The 21,496-nt window shown below is 34.2% G+C and overlaps 1 protein-coding gene across 1 annotated transcript in view; it reads right to left on the bottom strand.

Moving 5' to 3' along the window:
* LOC110032331 (CHD3-type chromatin-remodeling factor PICKLE-like) overlaps window positions 1–21,496 on the bottom strand; it is a gene marked incomplete at its 5' end in the record, with an annotated part of 151,853 nt that overhangs the window by 95,340 nt on the left and 35,017 nt on the right. The window contains 2 exon segments of the mRNA XM_020735924.1: window positions 9,825–9,934; window positions 10,007–10,149. Coding sequence (XP_020591583.1) covers window positions 9,825–9,934; window positions 10,007–10,149 — 253 coding nt within the window.

Genomic DNA, 21,496 nt, shown 5'->3' with positions numbered 1-21,496 from the left:
TCTCACGATTCCTTCATTTCACTCAAGCTTCTGAGCGACTCTGCACTGTAGCAGAGTTGTGATCGGCAGCTAGGCGGCTTGAAGAGTGTTGCAATATGCATTTTAGGGCTCTAGTGGATTTTTGGTGAGTATGAAACCCTATTTCATATTATTTGGGAGTCTCATTTGCTTTCTCTTGCCTCCATTTTGAATTTTGCCTCGTTTTTCGTGACTTTTTTTCTTTTTCAGTAGCTTTTGAAGGCGTCGATCTTGTGCTAAAAGTGTCAAATATGGTTTGCGAGCATCGTAAGGCATTCTAACACAATTTAGTGATAGAAAGAGGAGTTTGAGAAGATATGAAAAAGAGAGGAATATTTGGCCTCTTTGGAGAAGAGATGGTTGTCAAGAAGGTTGTTTAAGGTATGTTTTCGCGGTTAAATTATTTATGAGTCAAGATGTCTTTAAATCCGAAGTTAATTGCGGATCAAGGTTAATTGTCCAGGGTAACAGGCTCAAGGTGTGAGTGTGGATATTCACTATAAAGTGGCCTCGTAAATTTTGGTAAAGTTATGGTAATTTTAGATGATTAATTCTAAGTAACAGAGATTGTTTAAATATTAAAGTTTAAAAATTTGTTTTATAGATTACTGAGCTCTATATAAAAGTTATCGCAACATCTAGCTAAATGTCAAAGATTAAGAATCTAGTGAGGCAACTGAGATGAGTAATTACATTTTAAAATTTCAATAATCGTTTTTATTTCGAAATGTATGTTAATTTATATATATGTGTTAGTTTAGTTAAATTTATATTTCAGTAGATTATTCATATCGTTAGAAAAATTATGTACGACTAAAAAGTTATAAAAGATCTACATGCATTAAAGATACGCACGCGATGAATGATATTTAGATAAAATTATATGTAAGATAGACATGTAAGATATGCATCTAAGAAAGATATGCGTGATATAAGAGATGCATGAGATAGATATATGAATGATATAAAAGATGTGCATGATAAATAATTGCAACATAGAGAAGTATGCATGTTAGTAGATTGCATAGAAATGTTTCAAAATAAAGTATGTATAAAGAATGAAATAGCTTATATGTGAATGCTTGCAAGTGCATCCTCGAAAAAAGATTTCAGCCCCTAATGGTACAGGCATAGGACGTCAGTGTACCCGCGCGCGTAGAGTTTTTCTACCACCACAAACAATAGTGATAATTCACTAATCTTTGTGTCGACGTGTTAATATCGGTCAGAAGCGAGTAGACTAAAGCTTACCTCCCCAGACAATTGTGATGCTTACATTGCTAACCACAGTGCCGAAGAGATAATTACAGTCAGGGGCAGGTAAGGGTTTTTTCACCCTAGACAATTGTGACGTGTAGATCCCTAATCGTTGTGCAAGCGATAATCTACAAGGCGATACTGGCAAAGGTTGTCTTATGTTTGTTGACGATGATCCTCACAAAAACAGATGTATATGTAAAGTATAACGTAAAAGTATAGTTAAAGTAATTGCTTATAGAAGACCAATATGCATATTGATTTCCTTACCTTAAATAACGGTAGTTCATAAGTGTCATTACTCCATGGTTATATTTAGACAACTCATGTTGTTCTTGTTTTATTTTTAGGTTTTAGACATTTCAACAAGATGAATAGAAAATGAGCAAATGTATATAGAAGACGAAAACAAACGTAAACGTACAAATTTCAATTACTTAATTTTAATTACTTTTTTTAATGACTCTTTCATGTAATATTTAAATATTAAATTACTAGTGATAGAGTTAGAATAGAAGTTAATTGATTTTCACGGTCCAACAATTTGTACCCATCTTGATTAACTTCAAGCCCCAAGCCAAGTCGTGACACTTGCGCTACATCTGTCATTTTATCATTGATCAGATAGTAATTTTACTCTTTCCTTCTCACTACTGAAGAATGTTCAAGTTCTCCCACAACAAGTAAGCATTCTTCTTGACTTTGATGGCTATCAAGTTAGCTCTCTTTTTCTGAGGAACATCCTTATAGTAAAAAATTCACTCAATTATCTGAAGTCACTCCATAAACTCAACTAGATTTATGCGACCATCGAATTCTAATAAACACACCTTTACTCTAAGATCTTGGCTTATCCTATCATATTTCATGTTAAATCCGCGAGGTGGTGGTTCTGTGTCGTTGGAAAATGGCTGATGGAAGGGAGTCACTTCCTCTTGATTTTACGAGTCATTAATATGGCAATAGATGACCTCACATGATTGTCCTCTCAAAAGCAATATGCCTATACTATAGTTGGAAGATTTTCACTGCATGTTCTTTATGATAATTTATTGAGTACCTGGTTGAGGATGCCTTGTGGGTGGCATAGCACCTCGTTCTCCCAACAGAGATTCACCATGCCTCTGTCTTGCTCCGATACCTAATGATACCAAACTTTAACAAACAAATAAAGGAAAACAAAATTATTATTGAATTCAAAGTTCGAAATTATAAGAAATAGCAGGGAATTCTAAAATTGCAACAAAATAACAACACTACACTAGAACTAGAGTGTAGGGGGTGCCGAGGGAGCTTTTTAAACACCAGGCGAAGAGATTCGGTAAGATGGAGGCAAGGTGGAATGTGGTGAGGATAGAAATGGGATAGCAAGACAACTGATTAAAGCAGTTTTACTGTTGCAATAAGCAATTGGCCGAGTTGGATGACAAAGAAGGCTTTTGAGGGTCTGGGAGAAATCACAATCATGATCCTATTAGGTTACAAGCACACCGTCTGAAAGAAATTAAAGATACAACACTCCAATAGAGATAATCGGAGGGAACATCTTCAAATAGAAAAAGCCAAATCAAAAGTCTTCAAAACAACAAAATAAAAACATATATATAGTTCCCTCATAAAAAAGCTATTTAGAATAGAAAATCGAGAAAGAAAGCAAGGGAAAAATAAAATAAAAAAAATGTTGAAAAAAGAAAATATTGGGGAGCTCGGTTGTCAATCCTGCAATCACGAGTACTCTATAACAACGAGATTGCAAAAGCTGCTCGTGAAACTCCCGCGTTTGTAACAAGATCATGTCCCGCATTAGGAGCATAGATATTTATCATGCCCAGCTTGTTACAAATATAAGTGACCAAAGCTCCATTAAGGGCCTTTGTAAAGATGCTCCCTAATTGTTTCATTGTCTTTGCATGAGCTATAAAGATCAAATTTTGTTGAATCTTTTCGCAAACAAAACTACAATCTATCTCAAAGTGCTTATTTCAATCATGAAAGACAGGTTTTAAGGAAATATGAATTGCAGCTTGGTTATCTCACCATAGCTTTGGAACCATCATCTTAAAGCTCATTTTGGTCATAAGTTTAGAGGCTCATATCAATTCACTCGATGCTTATGCTATTGCTCGATACTCAGACACTGCACCGGGTCGTGACACTATATTTTCTTTCTTACTCTTCCATGAGATGAAATTACGACCAACAAAAACACAAGATCCAGTAATGAATCTTCAATAAATCTTGGAACTTGCCTAGTCTACATCATAGAAATTATTCAATATTTCTATGCCCATAATTTAGATACTGAATCCATTTTCCAGCAACTTCTTTGGGGTAACATAGTATCTATTCCACAGTTGACCAATGATGAACTTCGGGGAAATACATGAACTAATTTAAATAAATGAACTAATTTATAGTGATAACTGATCTATGAAAGTCAGGACAATCACTGTAAGATAATTTAATTTTCTCACCAACTTCCTATATCGCTCAGGATCATTAAAAAGCTCTTCATCATTGGTAAGTTGCTGATTAAAAAGCATGAAAGCACTGCATGATTTGACACTTAATTTTCATGTTTCTTCTAAGAATCTAAACATGCTTTCGTTGAGAACAACACTAGTCTCATTGCTCCTTCATATCTCAATCCTTAAGAAGTACTTTAAGGAATCCAAATCTTTAGTATTGAGCTGATTTTAAAGAAATTATTTCAATGAAACGATTCCCTGCACAGTGCTTCCAGTAATAAAAATGTCACCAAGACACACCATCGACAAAATTTTCTCAGAAGCAAATAGCTTGTAAAATACAATTTGATCGCTTTTACCCTTCTACATCCCAAACTCTTCTATTGCATGACAAAATCTTATAAACCATGTCTGAGGGTTTTGCCTCAATCCACATAGTACCTTCTGAGGATAACATACTTTCTCAGACTTCTCCTGAGCAGCCAACCCGTAAAATTGCTCCAGGAATACCTCTTTTAAAAGATCATCATGCAATAAAGCATTCTTCACATCAAGCTGGTGCAGAGACCAATTATTCATTGAAGACAAAGACATGAAGAGGCAAACCGAAGTCAATTTAGTTATTGAAGAGAGCGCATCCAATTAATAGATCCAATAAATTGAGCATAACACTAAACAACCAACCGAGCTTTAGGACAAGCTACTTACAGCCAACAGCCATTGCCACAAGTTAATTCAACTAGATTCCAAAGTTTCATTTTCAATTAAGGCATTCATTTCATCAAGCATTGTTGCTCGTCACCTAGAATAGGATGGGGTTTGTTGAACAAAGATCGGGACGTCAACAGAGTCAAGAGAAGCAATAAACGAGCAAGAATTAGAAAATAACTGATCATAATTAACACAAGGGGAAATGGGATAAGTGCATTAATGTTAAACTTTTCAAGGAGCAATAGGTAAATCAAAGTCATTAGGAGAATGATCCACTAAATACGAGGATATTGGTGCAAGACTATGATCAGAGGAACGGGCTATTCTCGAGTAAACATGGGTGATAGTGGTCGAGACTAAGGCACTATGGTCAAAGTGCAGCTGAACTACTTATGTGATACATTAACAACTCATTAGAATCTTAAAAAGTTTAGGCAGCAATAAGTCACCAAAGAATGAGATTTGTTCATGAATGGTGGCATCAGTGGAGACCATGTACATGTTTAAGAGAGGAGGATATTGATATACTTTTTGTGAATGAGAGTATCCTAAAGAAACAATAAGTATCTAAACTAGTGATGTGATACATTAACAATTCATCAAAATTTTGTGAGAATTTAGGCAGCGATGAGCCACCAAAGCAAAGGTTTTGTTCATGAAATGTGACATCAGGAGAGACCATGTACCTGTTTAACAGAAAAAAAACATTGATACCCTTCTTGCAAACGAAAGTATCTTAGAAAGAAGCCTTAATGACTTAGGTTTCAATTTAGAAACCTATGAACGAGTGTCACTAACCAAAAAAAAATACAGCCAAATATATCTGGTTGAATGGAAAAGAAAGAGTTCATTGGAAATAGAACTTATTAGGCTATTTGGTTATATAAAATAGTAGAAGGCATTCGATTCAACAAAAAATATGCATAAAAATCATATCAATCCATAATTGTTTGGGTATATTAGTTTGAAACAAAAGAACTCTAGTTTTCTGAAGAATATGTCAATTTTTCCTTTCAGCTACTTCATTTTGGGATGGAGCATCAACACAAGATGATTGGTGAAGCATCCTATTTAGTGTTATATGGCTGAAAAGGTGCAGAGAAATATGCTTAGGCATTAGCACTTCTCAGAATCTTAACAGAAACATTTAATTGAGTTTAATTTCAGCACAAAAGGATTGAAAATGTATTGGTAACTCAAATCGAGAAGTCATAAAGGCTAAATCACACGAAAAAAAATAATAAACATCAGTGACAAAATATTGGTATTCAATAAACAAAATAGTACAAGGTCCCAATACAACAGAACGATCCAACTCAAAATAATGACTACCTCTTTTATTAATTCTGAGAATAGAAGACAAACGATGGTATTTAGAAAATTGGCACAACTCCCAATCTAAAGATGATAATTAGCATTGGTAGTGATGGATGTCCTTTTCTATCTTGGAATTCAAATAGAGATAAGGTGTTGGAACAAACTATAGGTCAAGGTAAATTGTTATACAAATTCATAGAGCAATTCGAGTCAAATCCATTACCAAGTCTATCAAGGCACAAATCTGGGCCCAAAGGTATACTTACTTTCCTGACAAGTCTAGAAACAATTTAGGACAAAATCTTCACGAAGTCTGCCAAGTCACAAACCCAGAATTTAAGGTATGCCGATCCACTAGACAAGTCATAGAAACAATTCAAGTCAATTTCTTTATTATGATTGTTAAAGCAAGAATTTTGAACATAAAAGGCCACAAAATCTAAAAATAAATAAATAAATAAATGTGAAATGAGACCTTTGTCAAGCCAATAATCTTCTTCATCATAAGATTCTAAAAAGAAAACGATCTGGGAAGAATAAGATACAACAACTGAGACCACGTGTAATCCTACTAACAGAGACAAAATTAAAAGATAATTGATGTAAACTAAGAACAATCGTAAAAGGTAGTGCAGGTGTCACATAAATGGCGTCAAAACCAAGAACATTAGAGATAGATTGATCTACTAAGGTAACGGTTGAAAGATCTTTATGAAAGGTGAAAAGGAGTTTGGGATTACCTGTCATTTCAACCAATCAACTTTATTTTCATGGGCTCTATATTTGAAAAATCATTATAAATGGATAATGTTACAGCTCTACTTTTATTGATGGCCTAATTTCTAGTTGAACTGGAAGTTACATTTCATTTAAAAATGTTATGAACTGGCTCTGAGACTTATGCATACTAGCAGAGGGTTATCCTTAAAGGATTACCAACATCATACTACAAACTTTCAAGCAGAAATTCCATAAGTTTTAATATGTAACACAATCAAAGAATATCTAATTATCAAGTGTAAGAGATATAATCAAATGATGAAACATCGTCGTGAGCTAATCTAGAGGCAACTCCTACAAATCAATTTAGATTCTCCTCGGATATATAAGCATCATGATATGGGCGTCCCATCCAGCATACTAGCAGAGGGTTATCCTTAAAGGATTCGGGTCAAGTGCCTAGATCAAACTGGTCCAAGCATTCCGGGGAGTCGGTTGGTCCTCTTAAGCCATTCGTAGTTATCATATTATTAAATATTCTTTTTTTTATGTTTTAGGATTAGTTTTTTTTTCCATTTTTTCTTTTTTTTCTTTTTTTTTTCTTTTCTTGACTTCGTTCGGGACAACCACCGGTGTCTTAAGTTTTCCCTTCTAGGTTTATATCTCGCTCCCAATGTGGTGATTATCCTTCTCTCTACCACTCTGCATCCTTTCTACACTGCTCTAAACGACTCATTCCTTGTTGCAACCGCCCAGAACGTCTCTTCACTGTCTCTACCTACAGTTCGAACCAAATCAACCACCTCCCTCCCTTTTCTACTCATTGCCACTTTCAGAAAATCGCTCCAACTGCTTAATACGTCGTCTCAGCGCCTTGGAATAGTCGTTCTTTGTTGTTCCAGCCTTCTAAGCCACTCTCCCCCCCCTCCTCTTCCTTCCTACCGCAAACCCAAAAACACCCATTCCTCTGATGTCACTACTCTCGTCTGCCCTCTCACATTCATTTCAACTGATTGCTTTCTGTCCAAAACATAAGAAACATCTGCATTGCTGTTCCCACATGCCTACAACCCCTTTCCACCACCCAACCACCTTCCAGACCCTAGTGGGAGTTATTGTCATGTTTGTTGCAATTTCAATTTTCTATTGTGTGGTTATAAGTTCCTATTTGATTTTCATAATAATATTTATTTTTTTCGTTGTTGTTGGTCACCTCCAATATTAAATTACCATTAATTATGCTTTACATTATACAACAAAACCTCATCACCTTCTAGTTTTTGAACACACATTCAACAACCTTATTCAAATGAGAGCACTTAAACTTTCTAATAGAGAAGAAGTGTCCTTTTCTATTTACCAAAAGTGGGATTTAAGATAAAATTATCACTCACCTTTTTTAACAAGGCTTTAAGTAAAGAGGTCCAAGTAAGTAATTTTTAGTCTTCATATTCCAATGTATTTGCATCCTAGCTATCACGCTATCTAAATCTTGCCTTGCGTGCTTTTCGCTCTTCTTTAACAACTCTTGGTAATTACCCTTGATATACTCAATATTTTTAGCTAAATAATTTCACTTAATAAAACACCGCAGCTACTCCCTACAACCCAAAATCAACATCCCGCACGTCTAGAAGATTTCTTTTATGTCCAATAAAGACAAAAACAATGATGATGATGATAAAAAATGGATGCAAAATTTTATAATTCAACAAATAAAATCAAATATTTAAATTCAATTCACCAGCATTCATTTATGTAATGTCTATTTACAAAGAATAAACTTTAAGCACACAAGGCAAAAAGCAGAATAAACACTCTAAACATAAATAAGTTACAGGTTTGTTTGGCTCGGTTCACTATGAAGGTAAAACATGAATAAGCTAAAGTTTGTTAAAAAGCTAAAAAATCCTATTCAAGTTCACCTTGTATGTTATCAAGGAAAATACAAACATATCAAGCTAATGACCATCAAATTCATCAATAACTGTACTTTTGATAAATCAATTGTAATTTAAAAAAAATTGTCACTTCCACAAAATCATGTTCTTTAATACTCATAAACGTTAAACCATGTATTTTACACAATTTTTAAAAAACATTTGGTGATATCAAAAAGTAAAATGAATAAATGAATAATAAAATTAACTTCAAATGTAAATGTTTATTATCTAGCTAATGTAAAGCTAAACATAATCAAACTAGTTCTTGTTCATGCTCAAGTCATTGGATCAATGAGCGGACAATTTTTTGAAGCTTGGAACATTTATTTGACAAAAATTAGCTAAAAAATGTTAGAAAAAATACAGCAATATATTTTTAAAACCTTGCAATATGTTATGGATGGAAGAAAAATTAATTGTTGAATGCAACTTCTATTATTGACGAGTTAATCCCAAGACAAGTTGACATCAAAGTTAACCCAAATTATAATAGAAATAGAAATATTATTGTTGAATTCAAATAGGTTACAACAATGACTCTTCAAATAAGAAATAAATGATAATAAAAATAAAACGACACAAGCAAACACCACTAAAGTGTATCCCAAGGGTGGTGCAAGTCGCCTATGCGGATTGGGATGGCTAGTGGGGGTGGCGGCAGCAAACGAATGCTGGTGGCAGCGAGAGGAAAGTGCAGAAATGCAGGGACAGCAATATGGAAGTTGTCCTGGGTGCTGGCAGCGAGGAGTTGGGTGAATAGCGGCAAAACTGAACGAAAGAGGTGTCTCGCTCTAGTGGGAGGGCTGGGACAGCATGAAGGAGGTGTTGTTTGGATGGCAACAATGCTGGAAGAGAGGGGAAGGTGATCGATAGACTGAGGACTGCTGAAAACAGTAAACCAAGAGTTGTTGTGGGCAGCTGCAATGAGTTATGGTGGCGGGGAGAGGTGTGGGAGGATGTGAAAGGCGATAGGAGAAAGATAATCACCAACTCGAAAAGAGATGCAACCAAAGCACCAACCATTCCTCAGATACAACCCTCGATAGAAAAAACGGACAAAATAAACAGTCCTTACAATAAATCTGAAATCTAGAATTAATCAAAAGCTAACCCTAAGCAAGCAAAACCACACATATAAAACAGCTAATAAATAAAATAGGAGGAATTAGAATAGAAAAGAAATAGAATTAGGAAGGCAATAGAAAACGACAGGGTATCAAAGAGAAAAAGGCAGGGAATCAAATAGAGAAAAGGGTTTGTGGTATTGTAACAACTACATTACTGCGACCCGTTAAGCTCCCACGTCACAAGCATAGCCAAGAAAAGAAAATTAGCAGTTAGTGAACCAAGATAAAGTGACTTAGATCAAGACATTACACAAAAAAAGTACCTCAAACCTTCATAAGCACTTGACGGTTCTGTTTCAGGCTCCACACCCTCTAGCATATATACATGACAACAAAGCTTACGGAGTTCCATCACAACATTAATAAGGGATATCTGAAAAATTCAAATGTCCACTTACTAAGAGATAAAGCAAGAAAAAAAAAAGGCACTGAGAATTATTTTAACCTGAGCACCACCACGGCGAGCCAGTATTTGGTAATTTCGAGTAAGGATGGCTTTGTAATATTCCTTTTGTTTGCTACTTAAATCCACACGTAAAATGAGTTCTTTCTTCGGCGGCAGGTCCTTCATAACATCCTTTTTTACTCCTAGAGTTTTACAATATAGGATTGATCATTTCTTTTCAGATAAGCGACATTAATTGCTAAAAGTTAAAAAGATAATCCACCATAAGCTGTCTTGTCACAGCAATATGAAAGCACCATAGGTTTGTATCATCATTGGCATTGAAACTTAGAATTATTTGAAAGGCAGCAAGGAAACTGAGAAGTTTAAAAACAAAGATTTGGATGACAAAACTAATTCCCAATACTACTTAAATGAGAGGCATTAGAAATCAAATATGCAAACACAGTTGGAAAGTCTACATCAACATTAAGGTTTCATAATTATGTTTCAATGAAAAATATTAGAAGTACTTGTTCATTTATCTGAAATAGCTACAATAAACTGTGTTCAGAGAACCATAAGATATTTATGAATTCTATGCAAGAGCTTGTCATAATATAATTATCTTATCAGGCCAGGATTATTGATACTGACAACTTAAATATTGCTTAATAACAAGAGTATCAGTTCATATGTAAATAAGATGAACGATACAAATTACTAACCTCCAATCTAATAATTTCTAGTTAGATATGGAGATGGATTTTTCCAGCACAAAAATAAAGTATGTCATATAACTATCTTCAACAGAATTAGGAAATACAAAACACATTGATTATAAACACCACCATAAACTATTTACCAAGATTAGCAAACTCATAGCTTATTACAAATTTGATATTCCAGTAATATCTCAACAAAGCTATATCACATCTGTTATCAGAATTTTAAAACAAAAACTACCATACTCAAAAAAAAAATTCAAATTTGGTAGCAATCAATAATTTATTCCCACATCCTAATATAAGGAGCCCACGTACCTTTTGCTATAAGCAAGGCATGCAAGAAAATCTTGATATGATATTGACAGTGTTCCTAATTCTAGATTAATAGACAAAATGACTCTTTAACAAGTCGACATTTTAAAAAATTCAATCTTTCATTCCCCCATAAGGGTGAAACTTTGGCAGAAATCTCATAAGAAAGCAAACAATCACTACTAAAATTGGCCCAATTAACACAGTCTTTGATCCTCCTACCCTTACTAACTTATTGCACCATCTTCTTTTCATGCTTTTTTATAAAATCATGCAAGGTTTCACATGATTTCCAATAAGTTTGCATCATATTCAATACAATTTTTTAATAAGTAACCCAGTGAAAACTTTCTTATTATCTATCTTGCCCAAAAACTTTCTTATTGGCTAGCTTGCCCAAAAAATTTCGAGAATGATTATAACATTAAAGCATGGAAAAAATAAGGTCAAAAAATGAATGCAGATATGGGCATATTCATTGGTTGAACATGCCACAGAATGGCTTAGGTTCTAACCCCAACTTCAATAGAAATGGCATAAATACATATATACATATTAGCTTATAATTTAATTTAGAATTTAAATTAACTAAATTAAATTTTATTTTAATTTTATTGTTGAAACACTTAATTCATGGTAGCACTTAAATGAACTTTCCACTTACCTCATCATGTATTGGTGGATCAATTGATGAATGATTACAATTGATTCCAGTACTTAATAACTTCTATATAGACATAAAACCCTAGCACCAAACAATGCCTCATTCCATTTCCTATAATCTTAAGCCATCGTGAAATAAAGAGCAAAGCAATGAGCTGGAAAATAGGATCAATGGGGATGTAGAAGGGAATAGATGACAAAAGGCTAATTTTGATGCAAGAAATCTTTTTTTTTTTAATTTCTCTTTCGAAAACAACTTTGAATCACAGTAGAATTTGAAGCTTATATGAGAAGTGATTTTGATATAAAAATATTATAGGCACACGGCTAGAGAGAAATCAAATGATACAGCACTTCAATAGACCATAAGAAAACTGGACAAAAACAATCTCTAATACATAAACCAAAGCAAAAGTCCCAATCTTACAAGACTGATTCCTAATTCAAACAATGTAAAAAATAGGACCCACACGGGCTGCAGCAACCCAGGTTGGAGTATCCCAAACTGGCTGCCACATTTCCGTCCTGACCGCTGATCCCACGCACAGGGTATCACATGGTCCCAATCCGCGACAGTAAATTTAAATGTATTTGAAATTTGTATGTAAAAAGGGAATAGAAAGTCTCCATATTGCACATTCCTTCTAGTGTCCAACTATTCATGCTTAAATGATCTCAAATTAATTTAAAATAAGCAAACAAGTCCATATTGAAATATTATAAGCATTTAAACATTTAAAAAATATATATGTATTTTACAAGGTAAGACAACCAGTACTTCTGATTTACATATGGATGCAAGGGTTGATTAGAAAACTTTCAACAAATAATGTAAATATTTAAATGTTCATAATATAAATAAAATGAGTTTCAAAAAAGTCATATTATGTATAATAAAATAGTAAAAACATATTTATGATGACCTGAACATGCTGACAAGGTTGAGCAATTATGAAGTCAAAAAAAGTCCTTAAGTAATTCACTAGCAATAATGTTAGATTTCTCCCAAACTCTGTTAAACTCAATGATGTAACTTTCAAGTTACATTTTCAACTTTACGAGAAATGGGTGGTTCAAATAGTGTCCACTACTTTATGACGGAAAATGAACCTAAGCAAAAATAGATGGCATATACTAAAAATAAAAGAATATATTTTATAGTAAGTAATAAATGAAATAAGTATATGAGCATTAAGAAAACAAATAAACCGTTTATGTTGACACCTAAAATTTGACAAATAGAGTACATACTATAACTGAATATTAACCATCTATTTTAAAACATAATTTAACTAAATTAACTCGCTTATTGTTACGCCAAATATTATGCAAGAAATTTCAATTTACATTAATTACAGTTAATATACTATACTTGTCAACAATCATAACTAATTCATGTCAGTTTTATGATTAACATTTCATGCTACATTAATTCCCTGAATTTTCAAATTCTATACTAAAATTAATTATGATAATTTGGATAAGAAAAAGGACAAAGATAAGCACATATAAAGAAAATAAACACTCAAATAGATAGATTTATGATAACATATACAAATAGGATAGCAATAGTGAGCTCATATAAAAGAAATGATTATATTTTTAATAATCCGTTAGAAGGAAAAAGGCAGGTCCATATTGAGGCAAAAGAGTACTCAAAATGATATTTTATGATAATATATACAAGTAGCAGATAAAGATGAGTCTTTATATAGGTGACAAGGTTATCAATAAATAACGTTCACATTGGATTTACAAACATGTGATCTGGGATGCGAATCTAATACAATTCAATGTCTTATAATGGTCAATGAACCTAGATCTACATGCAATAACATATTCTAAAACTAAGATATAACATATCTCATGTTAAAAAAAAATAAACAAATAAAGAAATTAAAATATGAAGAGATTAATTTCTAATGTTGACGACTATAAGAACGACTACATAGTGTAAACTATGATTGACGTTGAATATCACTTTTAAAGGTTTTTTTTTTCAATAAGATTATCTCATTTAAGCCAATAATTATTCAGAAATGTTCACTTTATAATTATTATAGATAATGCACTTATATAGTCTATGTTTTGTTAATTTCTCATGTCCAACCAAAAATTAGCATGGTTTAACTCAATGAATATTAAATAATATTTTAAAATTATTTATTTCATTGAGCTTTTAAAGCTAGTGGGACTAAATTGGCTTCTGCTTCAAGTAGAGATGAACATAAAATTGATCTAAGCGAGTATCTAATTTTGAAAAAAGCAATTCTACATTTTGTTGTATGGTGTTGGTCTAGGATATAAAGCCCTTAAGGTATGTACATAATGACAGTTCGGTATTATGTAATTAAATTCTAATATTTATTAGAAGCTTTGTAGTTTGATTAATGAAATATTTTAAAATACTTCTGCTCAATTGGTTTGTAATAATCAATAGATTCTTGTGAGTTTAAAATTATGCCGGTTATTAACTTTGGAACTCGCTTTGTTCTTGTTAAACTAATTTCAGAATGGGCAATGGTGAGAAATTCATACAGCTGAGTTCTCCGCTTTCTTTAGGCATTTTCGACCAAGAGGGGACATCGTACGTGTGACATTATGAATTTTTAATTGTCTTTTGGACAAAAGAAAGCCCCAATAGTGTTCATAAATTGATCAATGTACCATAATTTTAATGATGATATACTTATTTATTCCAAGAGCAATCAATATCATGCCAGTCAGTTGAGGAGTTTACAAAGAAAGCACAAATTGTATGCAAAGCTTTTTAAATGTGAGAGTTTTGGTTGAAAAGAGTTGTTTTCTAGGGAGAAAAAAAAAGTAAGAATACAAATAAGTGTGAGGTATTATTAATTTTGTGAAGAAATTTTCAGAGATTTCTTTACTTTATCCAGATTTAACTGAAAAGAAAACATTTGATTAAGTTGATAAGTGAAAGTTAAGTTTTAAAAATTTAAGAGATGTTTGTCAAATACACCGATATTAATGATTCCCATTAGAATTAATGAAATTTCGAATAGACAGTGATGCATTTTTAAGCAATTAAGAATGTACAGTTAGTTGCAATAGCATCTGCTCTCAAAAGTTAAAGCCATTATTTATATAAAGTGAAATTTGAGTGTCGATGGATCATCAGAATTTGAAATATATTTTCACAACAAAAAAGTCAATAAAGATAAAAGAAAGAGCTCTAAAAGATTATGATCCTAACATATAATATAACCTTGAAAAGGTTAATATGACAGCCAATGCATTGATTAGAAAATTTGAATGTCATACAAAATAAATGTAGGCAGCAGAACTAGTTAAGGATATGAAAGCATTATAGTTAAAAGATAAACATCAATAATGATAGAAATTAAATCCAATGGTTGTGCATTCTACTACAGAGGGAAAAAACAAAAATACATAAAAAGGCCAATCAAGAATATCAGAAGCTGATCGACTAAATACAAGCTGGCAAGAGGAAGGATCTTATTATTGATGAGCTTAATATAACTAAAAAAAATTGAATCATTAGATTCTAATAGATTCCAACTAGTTCAAGAGTTTATACTTGAGACTTCTACACGCTATGTAATTCATATATGTAGTACTAAAATCTAGAAAGATTTAAAGGAATTATTCTGTTGGACTGGAAGAAAAAAAAAATGTAGCAAAATATGTCACAAAAAGTAAGTGTTAAGGGGTGTCAGCAGAACACCATAAGCCTAGTGAAACAATACATTCATTTTCAATACTATAGTGAGATATAGCTATAAAATTTGTCACAGAATTTTGTTGGTCAAAATAAGAGCATGATTAAATTTACATTGTAATTAATAGATAACAAAATCAGACACCTTCAGCCTATTCGACAAACTAGTTCAATGAAAAAATGAATAAAGATGATTATAAAATAATTATTACTCTTCATGGAAATCCCAAAGTAATCGAATCAAATAAAGAAGACAGATTCAAATACCAATTGCGAAACGGTGTCCATAGAATTTTAAGTACTAAATTTTATTTTAGTGTGGCATTTCAAGCACAGGCAACTGGCCAATTAAAAACAATTGAGATCTTAAAGGATCTACTAAGGTCATGTATTTTAAATTTCCAAGGTAATTAAAAGAATTATATTCTAATGATAGAGTTTAGTTGTAGAAATAGTTACCAATTCAATATTAAAATAGCGACTTAAAGAGACACTGTATGATTGAAAATAAATAAGACCTCTTAAATTCGATTGATGTTGGGGAGAGAATTGATGCATCATCATTTACTTGATTAAGCAACTGAGAAAGTTTGGATAATTAAAAATAGATTGAAAGCCCTTCAGGATTATCCAAAAAAGAATTATAGCACAAAGCCTAAAATAATTGAATTTGACGTTGGTGAATTTCATTTTTAAAAGTCAGATTTATGAAAGGTATATTTAAATTTCGCTAAAGAAAAAAGCTGATTACCAGAATATATATGGCTATTTCAAATAACCAAAAGAATTGAAAAAGACGCCTAAAAATTAACATTGTGAAAAAACATATTTGATGTTCAAACTATCTTTCATCAATCAACGCTCATAAAATGGGATAAAAATAAAATCAAAGGCTGGGACAAAATGAATTTGAGGTCCAGCGCAATTTGAATTAAATTACCGAAACAAAAACAGCAGTAGACTTTGATAAAAAGGAGCAAAGAAATAGACAAATTTCATATGTCAAAGTGAAAAGGAGGCATAGAACTGAAAAAGAGGCAAACTAAAAAATCAGGATATAGACAAAAATTCTCATTCATTTCAATCTAAAATATAAGCGAATTTCAAAAATGATATTCCAATAAGAACTGAAGAGTTGTGATATTCAAAATTAAAAGAAATATAATATCAAAAAGTTTAAATTTTATACCCTATTTTTCACACCTCATGAAAATGAGTAAAACTATTTTTATAAAAATACATTATTTATGCCGATCATTATGATATACACATGCATAAAGGTAATTCTAGTTATATTAGTTATATAAATTAATTTAGCATTCCAACTAATTAACTTAGATTTTATTTTAACATTACTGCGCAAACACTTCTTATACTATTGAAGAACTTATTACACTATACACTGATACCGGAGTTCATCCAAACCACAACAGGGAAAAGCAAATATTATTACTCAAAAGCAACTAGGGTTACAATCAAAGTCAAATGAAATAGGAAAACCAACGAAACAAAAACAAATACCCACAAGGTTCGAAGGTGGTGGGCTATGTTCGAAAGTGGTGGAAACTGAGAAGTGTAGGTGGCAGGGTGGTTTTATGAAGGTTGGCTTGCTGCTCGATAGTTGTAGGGAAGTCCAAAGGGCAATGAAAAGGTGGCAGAAGCAAGGGTAGTAGAAGTGTAGGGCTATCCGACAGCTGGACAGCCAGCGGAATAGGGCGGCACCAAGTAAGGAAGGGGCTGGAAGAGGTTGCAGCAAGCAACATGTAGACTGGACGGGGCGTCGAAAAGCAGCAGGTGGGCAAGAAGGACGGCGGCAAGCAAAAGAGGGATTGAAAGGGGTGGCAACAAGTTGAAAAAGGAAGGATGCGCACCACCTCGGGACAAGTTACGGTCGGAGCACCTTCTCATCGTCAGGACCTACCCTATGAGGGAAAAATGGGACAACGGAAGTTATTCTAATAGAAATCTCAAGAAATAACTGTAAACCTAAAAACAGAAATTAAATATAAAAACCCTAGATACCCCCTAAAAAAAGAAGGCGCTAATCCCTCATGGGAGCACCTATCAGCCCTCCCAGGTTTGGACTGGTTTGATACAAATGAACAACATCATAGGAGAAGCCCAAGGCTCCCTTCACACCGCATCCCCGGCTTTATTTGCGCCCGCGACATTATTTGCATCGGTGTCAGTCTCCTGAAATTCAGAGAGTTTTGACCTCATTTGTTAAAACTTATGTTTGAACTTGAAACTAGCGGAGCTACTATAATCTCCCAGGCTTGAAGGGTTTTGTACTGCGGTTTGAGAAACATCTGAATACTACTGAAGACTGCACTATCCCCCAGAACAACTGAGGAGTTGTCCCCCACTTACGAGGAAACAACCATATCAATCTAACCATCTGGGGGTACCATACTGAGCTGAACTAGGATTCCATGCCAAGTCCACTTTGTTAAGTTCTATAAAAACAACCAAGGATAGATTAAACCCAATCTGAGGCGGGGAAAATTTGAACCTCTCTGAATTTTGTGTCTGTTAATGGCTCCTCTTTCATGATCTTCTGTCACACCAAGACTGATCCTCCCAAAACATCTCTACTGGCAAGGGTACCAGTAATCTCATACTCTGCAGAAGGTAGAGGAGTTATGTGCATGTCATCTTTAGTAAATGAGTAAGTGTTCATGTACCCATTATGTTGATTCTTGCAATCATACTGCCACAGTCTCCCCAGCAAAAGATGACAGGCATCCATGGGCACCACATCGCACCAAATTTGATCCTACAGCTAACTCGCAATCGAAAACTCCGTGTGACACCTCCAATCAATTTCGATCATGCTCACCTTTTTAAACCATGTAAGGGAACATGGTTGAGGAAATTTCTGAGTCGTGATGTTCAACTTGTCCACCATTAGTGTTGACGCCAAATTCTTGTTGCTACCTCAATTGATGATGATGTTGCAAACTTTCCCTTCATGATTCGATGAGTAAACATATTGTGGCGAAACCACTGTTGCTCATTTGACACCTCAGTTTGAAGGACTCGTCGAACCACAATCATCTTGCCCTCATGTGGTGACAGTTGATACTCTCACCCTTTTCTTCAGTTGTTTCCTCGCTGCTAACTTTCTTCACTGCATCTTGCTTAGTAAAGAACACAACTCGATTTGTCGGGCAACAAGAGGTGATGTGCCCAAATACATGGCATCTGAAGCATTTTTTGGTTGGAACTGTAGTGGGCGTGTTACTCTTCTCAGGGTTCTATTTACTCTGAACGGCTTTGTTCTTATCCTGACCAATCTTCTCAACTACCTGAGGCATGGTCCTATTGGTGTCTCCAACTATTGGTGGCTATCTGAATGTCGTTCGTTGTCTGTTTTGTTACTGCTATCTCTCCACCTTCAATGTTAAGATTTGAATATCTTTCAGTGACCAATAGAGCTGCAATTGAACAACATTACTGATGGTTGGCTTCAGACAACCCAAATATATGGTTATAATATGTTCCTCTGGCTCGACCAACTCACATTTCAACTGAAGCTAATCAAACTGTGACATGAACTCTTACACTAATAGGACTCTCTGATGTATGTGATTAAGCCTCAGAAACATATCCATCAGGAGGTAATTATTTCTTCTACATCTCCTTCCTCATTTTCTCTCATTCGCTAATCTTGCCACTTCTCTCATTTGCTCTGCAAATTTTCTCACCACAAAAAAGTGCTCTTTTTCAATTTGATGGTCAAGCCAGGGAAACATATTATACAAACCATTCAATGAAATCATCTGTGGATCCATCTGTCCTTCGAACTCTATCAGATCAACATTCACTCCAAAATTTTTGTCCTCCACATCACCTCCATTATCGGCCTCGGCCTCCTTCGATAATAAATTTCAAAGTGGTGTGGTCTGTCATCCTCCTTAGTGAAGTCCACCGTGTGAAAGGGGTTAAAATTCTCGTTTATTTCTCCTCTTCAACCCTTTGTATTATAATCGAGGGAATTTTCTCCCCGGGTCCTCTCATCAATCCCCGCAAGGCTCTGTTGAAGTTGATGGACTTATCATTGTATCTCTTCCCGGTTAAGTTTAAACATGTCTCCTTGCTGACATAGTTAGGCTTTCGATTGGGGGAGTGGAAGAGGGCACTAGAATGGGGAATAGAAAAGCTTTTTTGTGACGGAGGTGGGGAACGGTGGAAGTAGGTTTGGGGTATGGAGTTTGCTACAAACTCTAAGATAGGACTAGGGTTAGGTGGATTCTGATACAAAATCATACAGGAAATACTCAAAAGCAAATTGGGTTACAATCAAAAACTTTTAAAATAGGAAAAATGACAAAAACACAAATAACCACTAGGGTGAGATACGAAGGTAGTGGATTATTGTTCGTGGTGGTAAAAAATGAGAGTTGTACGTGTTTGGGTGATTTAGGGTTAGCTATGGCAGCGGTAACGGGAATTGGGGTGCAAGGCTGTCCGGCGACATCACATCAAGCAACAGAGAGTGGACTGAGGAGGCAGCAGTCAAGGAATGGGCTGGAAGGGACGGCAGCAAGCAAGAAGTGGACTGGAAGTAGCGTGGGCAAGCAGCAGGTGGATGGGAAGGGCGGAGGCAAGTGAGTGGATGGAAAAGTCGACAACAAGCAAAAAAAGGAAGGATACACACCAACTTGGGACGAATTACAATCGGAGCACCTTTTCACCGTCGGATACCGCCCTAGGAGGGAAAAACCGGGACGTCGAAGGCCACCATGACAGAAATTTAATGCAAAAACTACAAGCTTAAGAAGAGGAATCACCTATATAAATCCTAGATAACAAGGAATGGATCTCCCTATGGAAAGAAGGCGCCAATCTCTCGTGGGAGGGCCCAAGTCTTTACCAATTTGGTCCAAACGAATGACATTACAGAAGAAACCTGCGGCTCCCTACACATCACGCCCTCAACTCCCTCTACGCAGCGCGCGGCTCACTCTACTCCGCGCCCGCGACTCCCTCAACGTTGTGCCTGTGGCTCCCTCTACACGGCGCCAACAATGTTATTTGTGCGCCTGCATCAAGCGCTTAAATGCATTTTTCACTCACCTCACCAAGGATCAATTAAAATATGGTTGAGATTGATTTTAGCACTTAATAACTTGAATTCCCAGCATACTAATATAAAACTCTTAAGCACTATAATGCCTCACATTTTCTTATAACCTTAAGCAACCATGAAATGGAGGAAAAAGGGAGCTGGACCAACATAATAGTAGAAGAGAAAACATGAGAAAAGTTTGCGGAGAGAAATCCAAATTTTTGGATTCCCTCTAGAAAAAAAAGATATTCGCAAACAAAATAAATTGGCATTCAGACTTGTATAAGAAGAGGTGATTCCGATATTACTTTTCAATCAAATTTGAGTTGAAGAGGAAGAAAATTTTATAACTTCAGAAATTTGTGTTTCATAAACTTTTTACAGAAGGACATAATTTTGAGGTGATCATAAGAAAGAAGTTTACCATGTGATCAATCAACATATGCGTAAGATACTCGTGTTTTAATTTGTGAAGCAAACTTACTATAGCCTTCTGTGTCTAAATGTACATGTATTTGAAGTTTGTATATAATCAAGATAAAAGAAAGCCTCCATATTGCAAAGTGCATGTTTACATCCTGTCAATCATTACTAAATAATCGAGTATTAATTTTAGAATATACAAGAACATGTTTAAAGTACTATGAATATTTTAATATTTTATAAAAAAATGTATAATATTAAAAGATAAGACAACGACGACTTCTAATTTGCATATGAGTACACGAAGTTGATTAGCATATTCTAAATGAATAATATATGAACAAAAATCTTTAATAATGAAAATGAAATGAGATTTAGAAAAATCATGATATATAGAATAGTCTGGCAATGATATGTTTATACAATCAACAAAAGTTGAGGGACAAAAGTAAGCCCATAAGAAACAAAAAAGTCCTCCAGAAGTTGAATAATGATAACATTGGCTCTGCTGAATTCTATTATGTAGCCTTCAGGCTGAGTTTTCAATCTTACGATATTATGTGTGGATCCAATACAGTCTACTATCTTCTGATGGATAATAAACTTGGACATACATTCATTACATATTCTAAGACTATATATATATATATATA

This window comes from Phalaenopsis equestris, unplaced genomic scaffold (genome assembly GCF_001263595.1).
Source record: "Phalaenopsis equestris unplaced genomic scaffold, ASM126359v1 Scaffold000924, whole genome shotgun sequence".
Taxonomy (NCBI): Eukaryota; Viridiplantae; Streptophyta; class Magnoliopsida; order Asparagales; family Orchidaceae; genus Phalaenopsis; species Phalaenopsis equestris.
The sequence above is the reverse complement of the archived record's forward strand: the minus strand, read 5'-3'. Positions and strand labels throughout refer to the sequence as shown.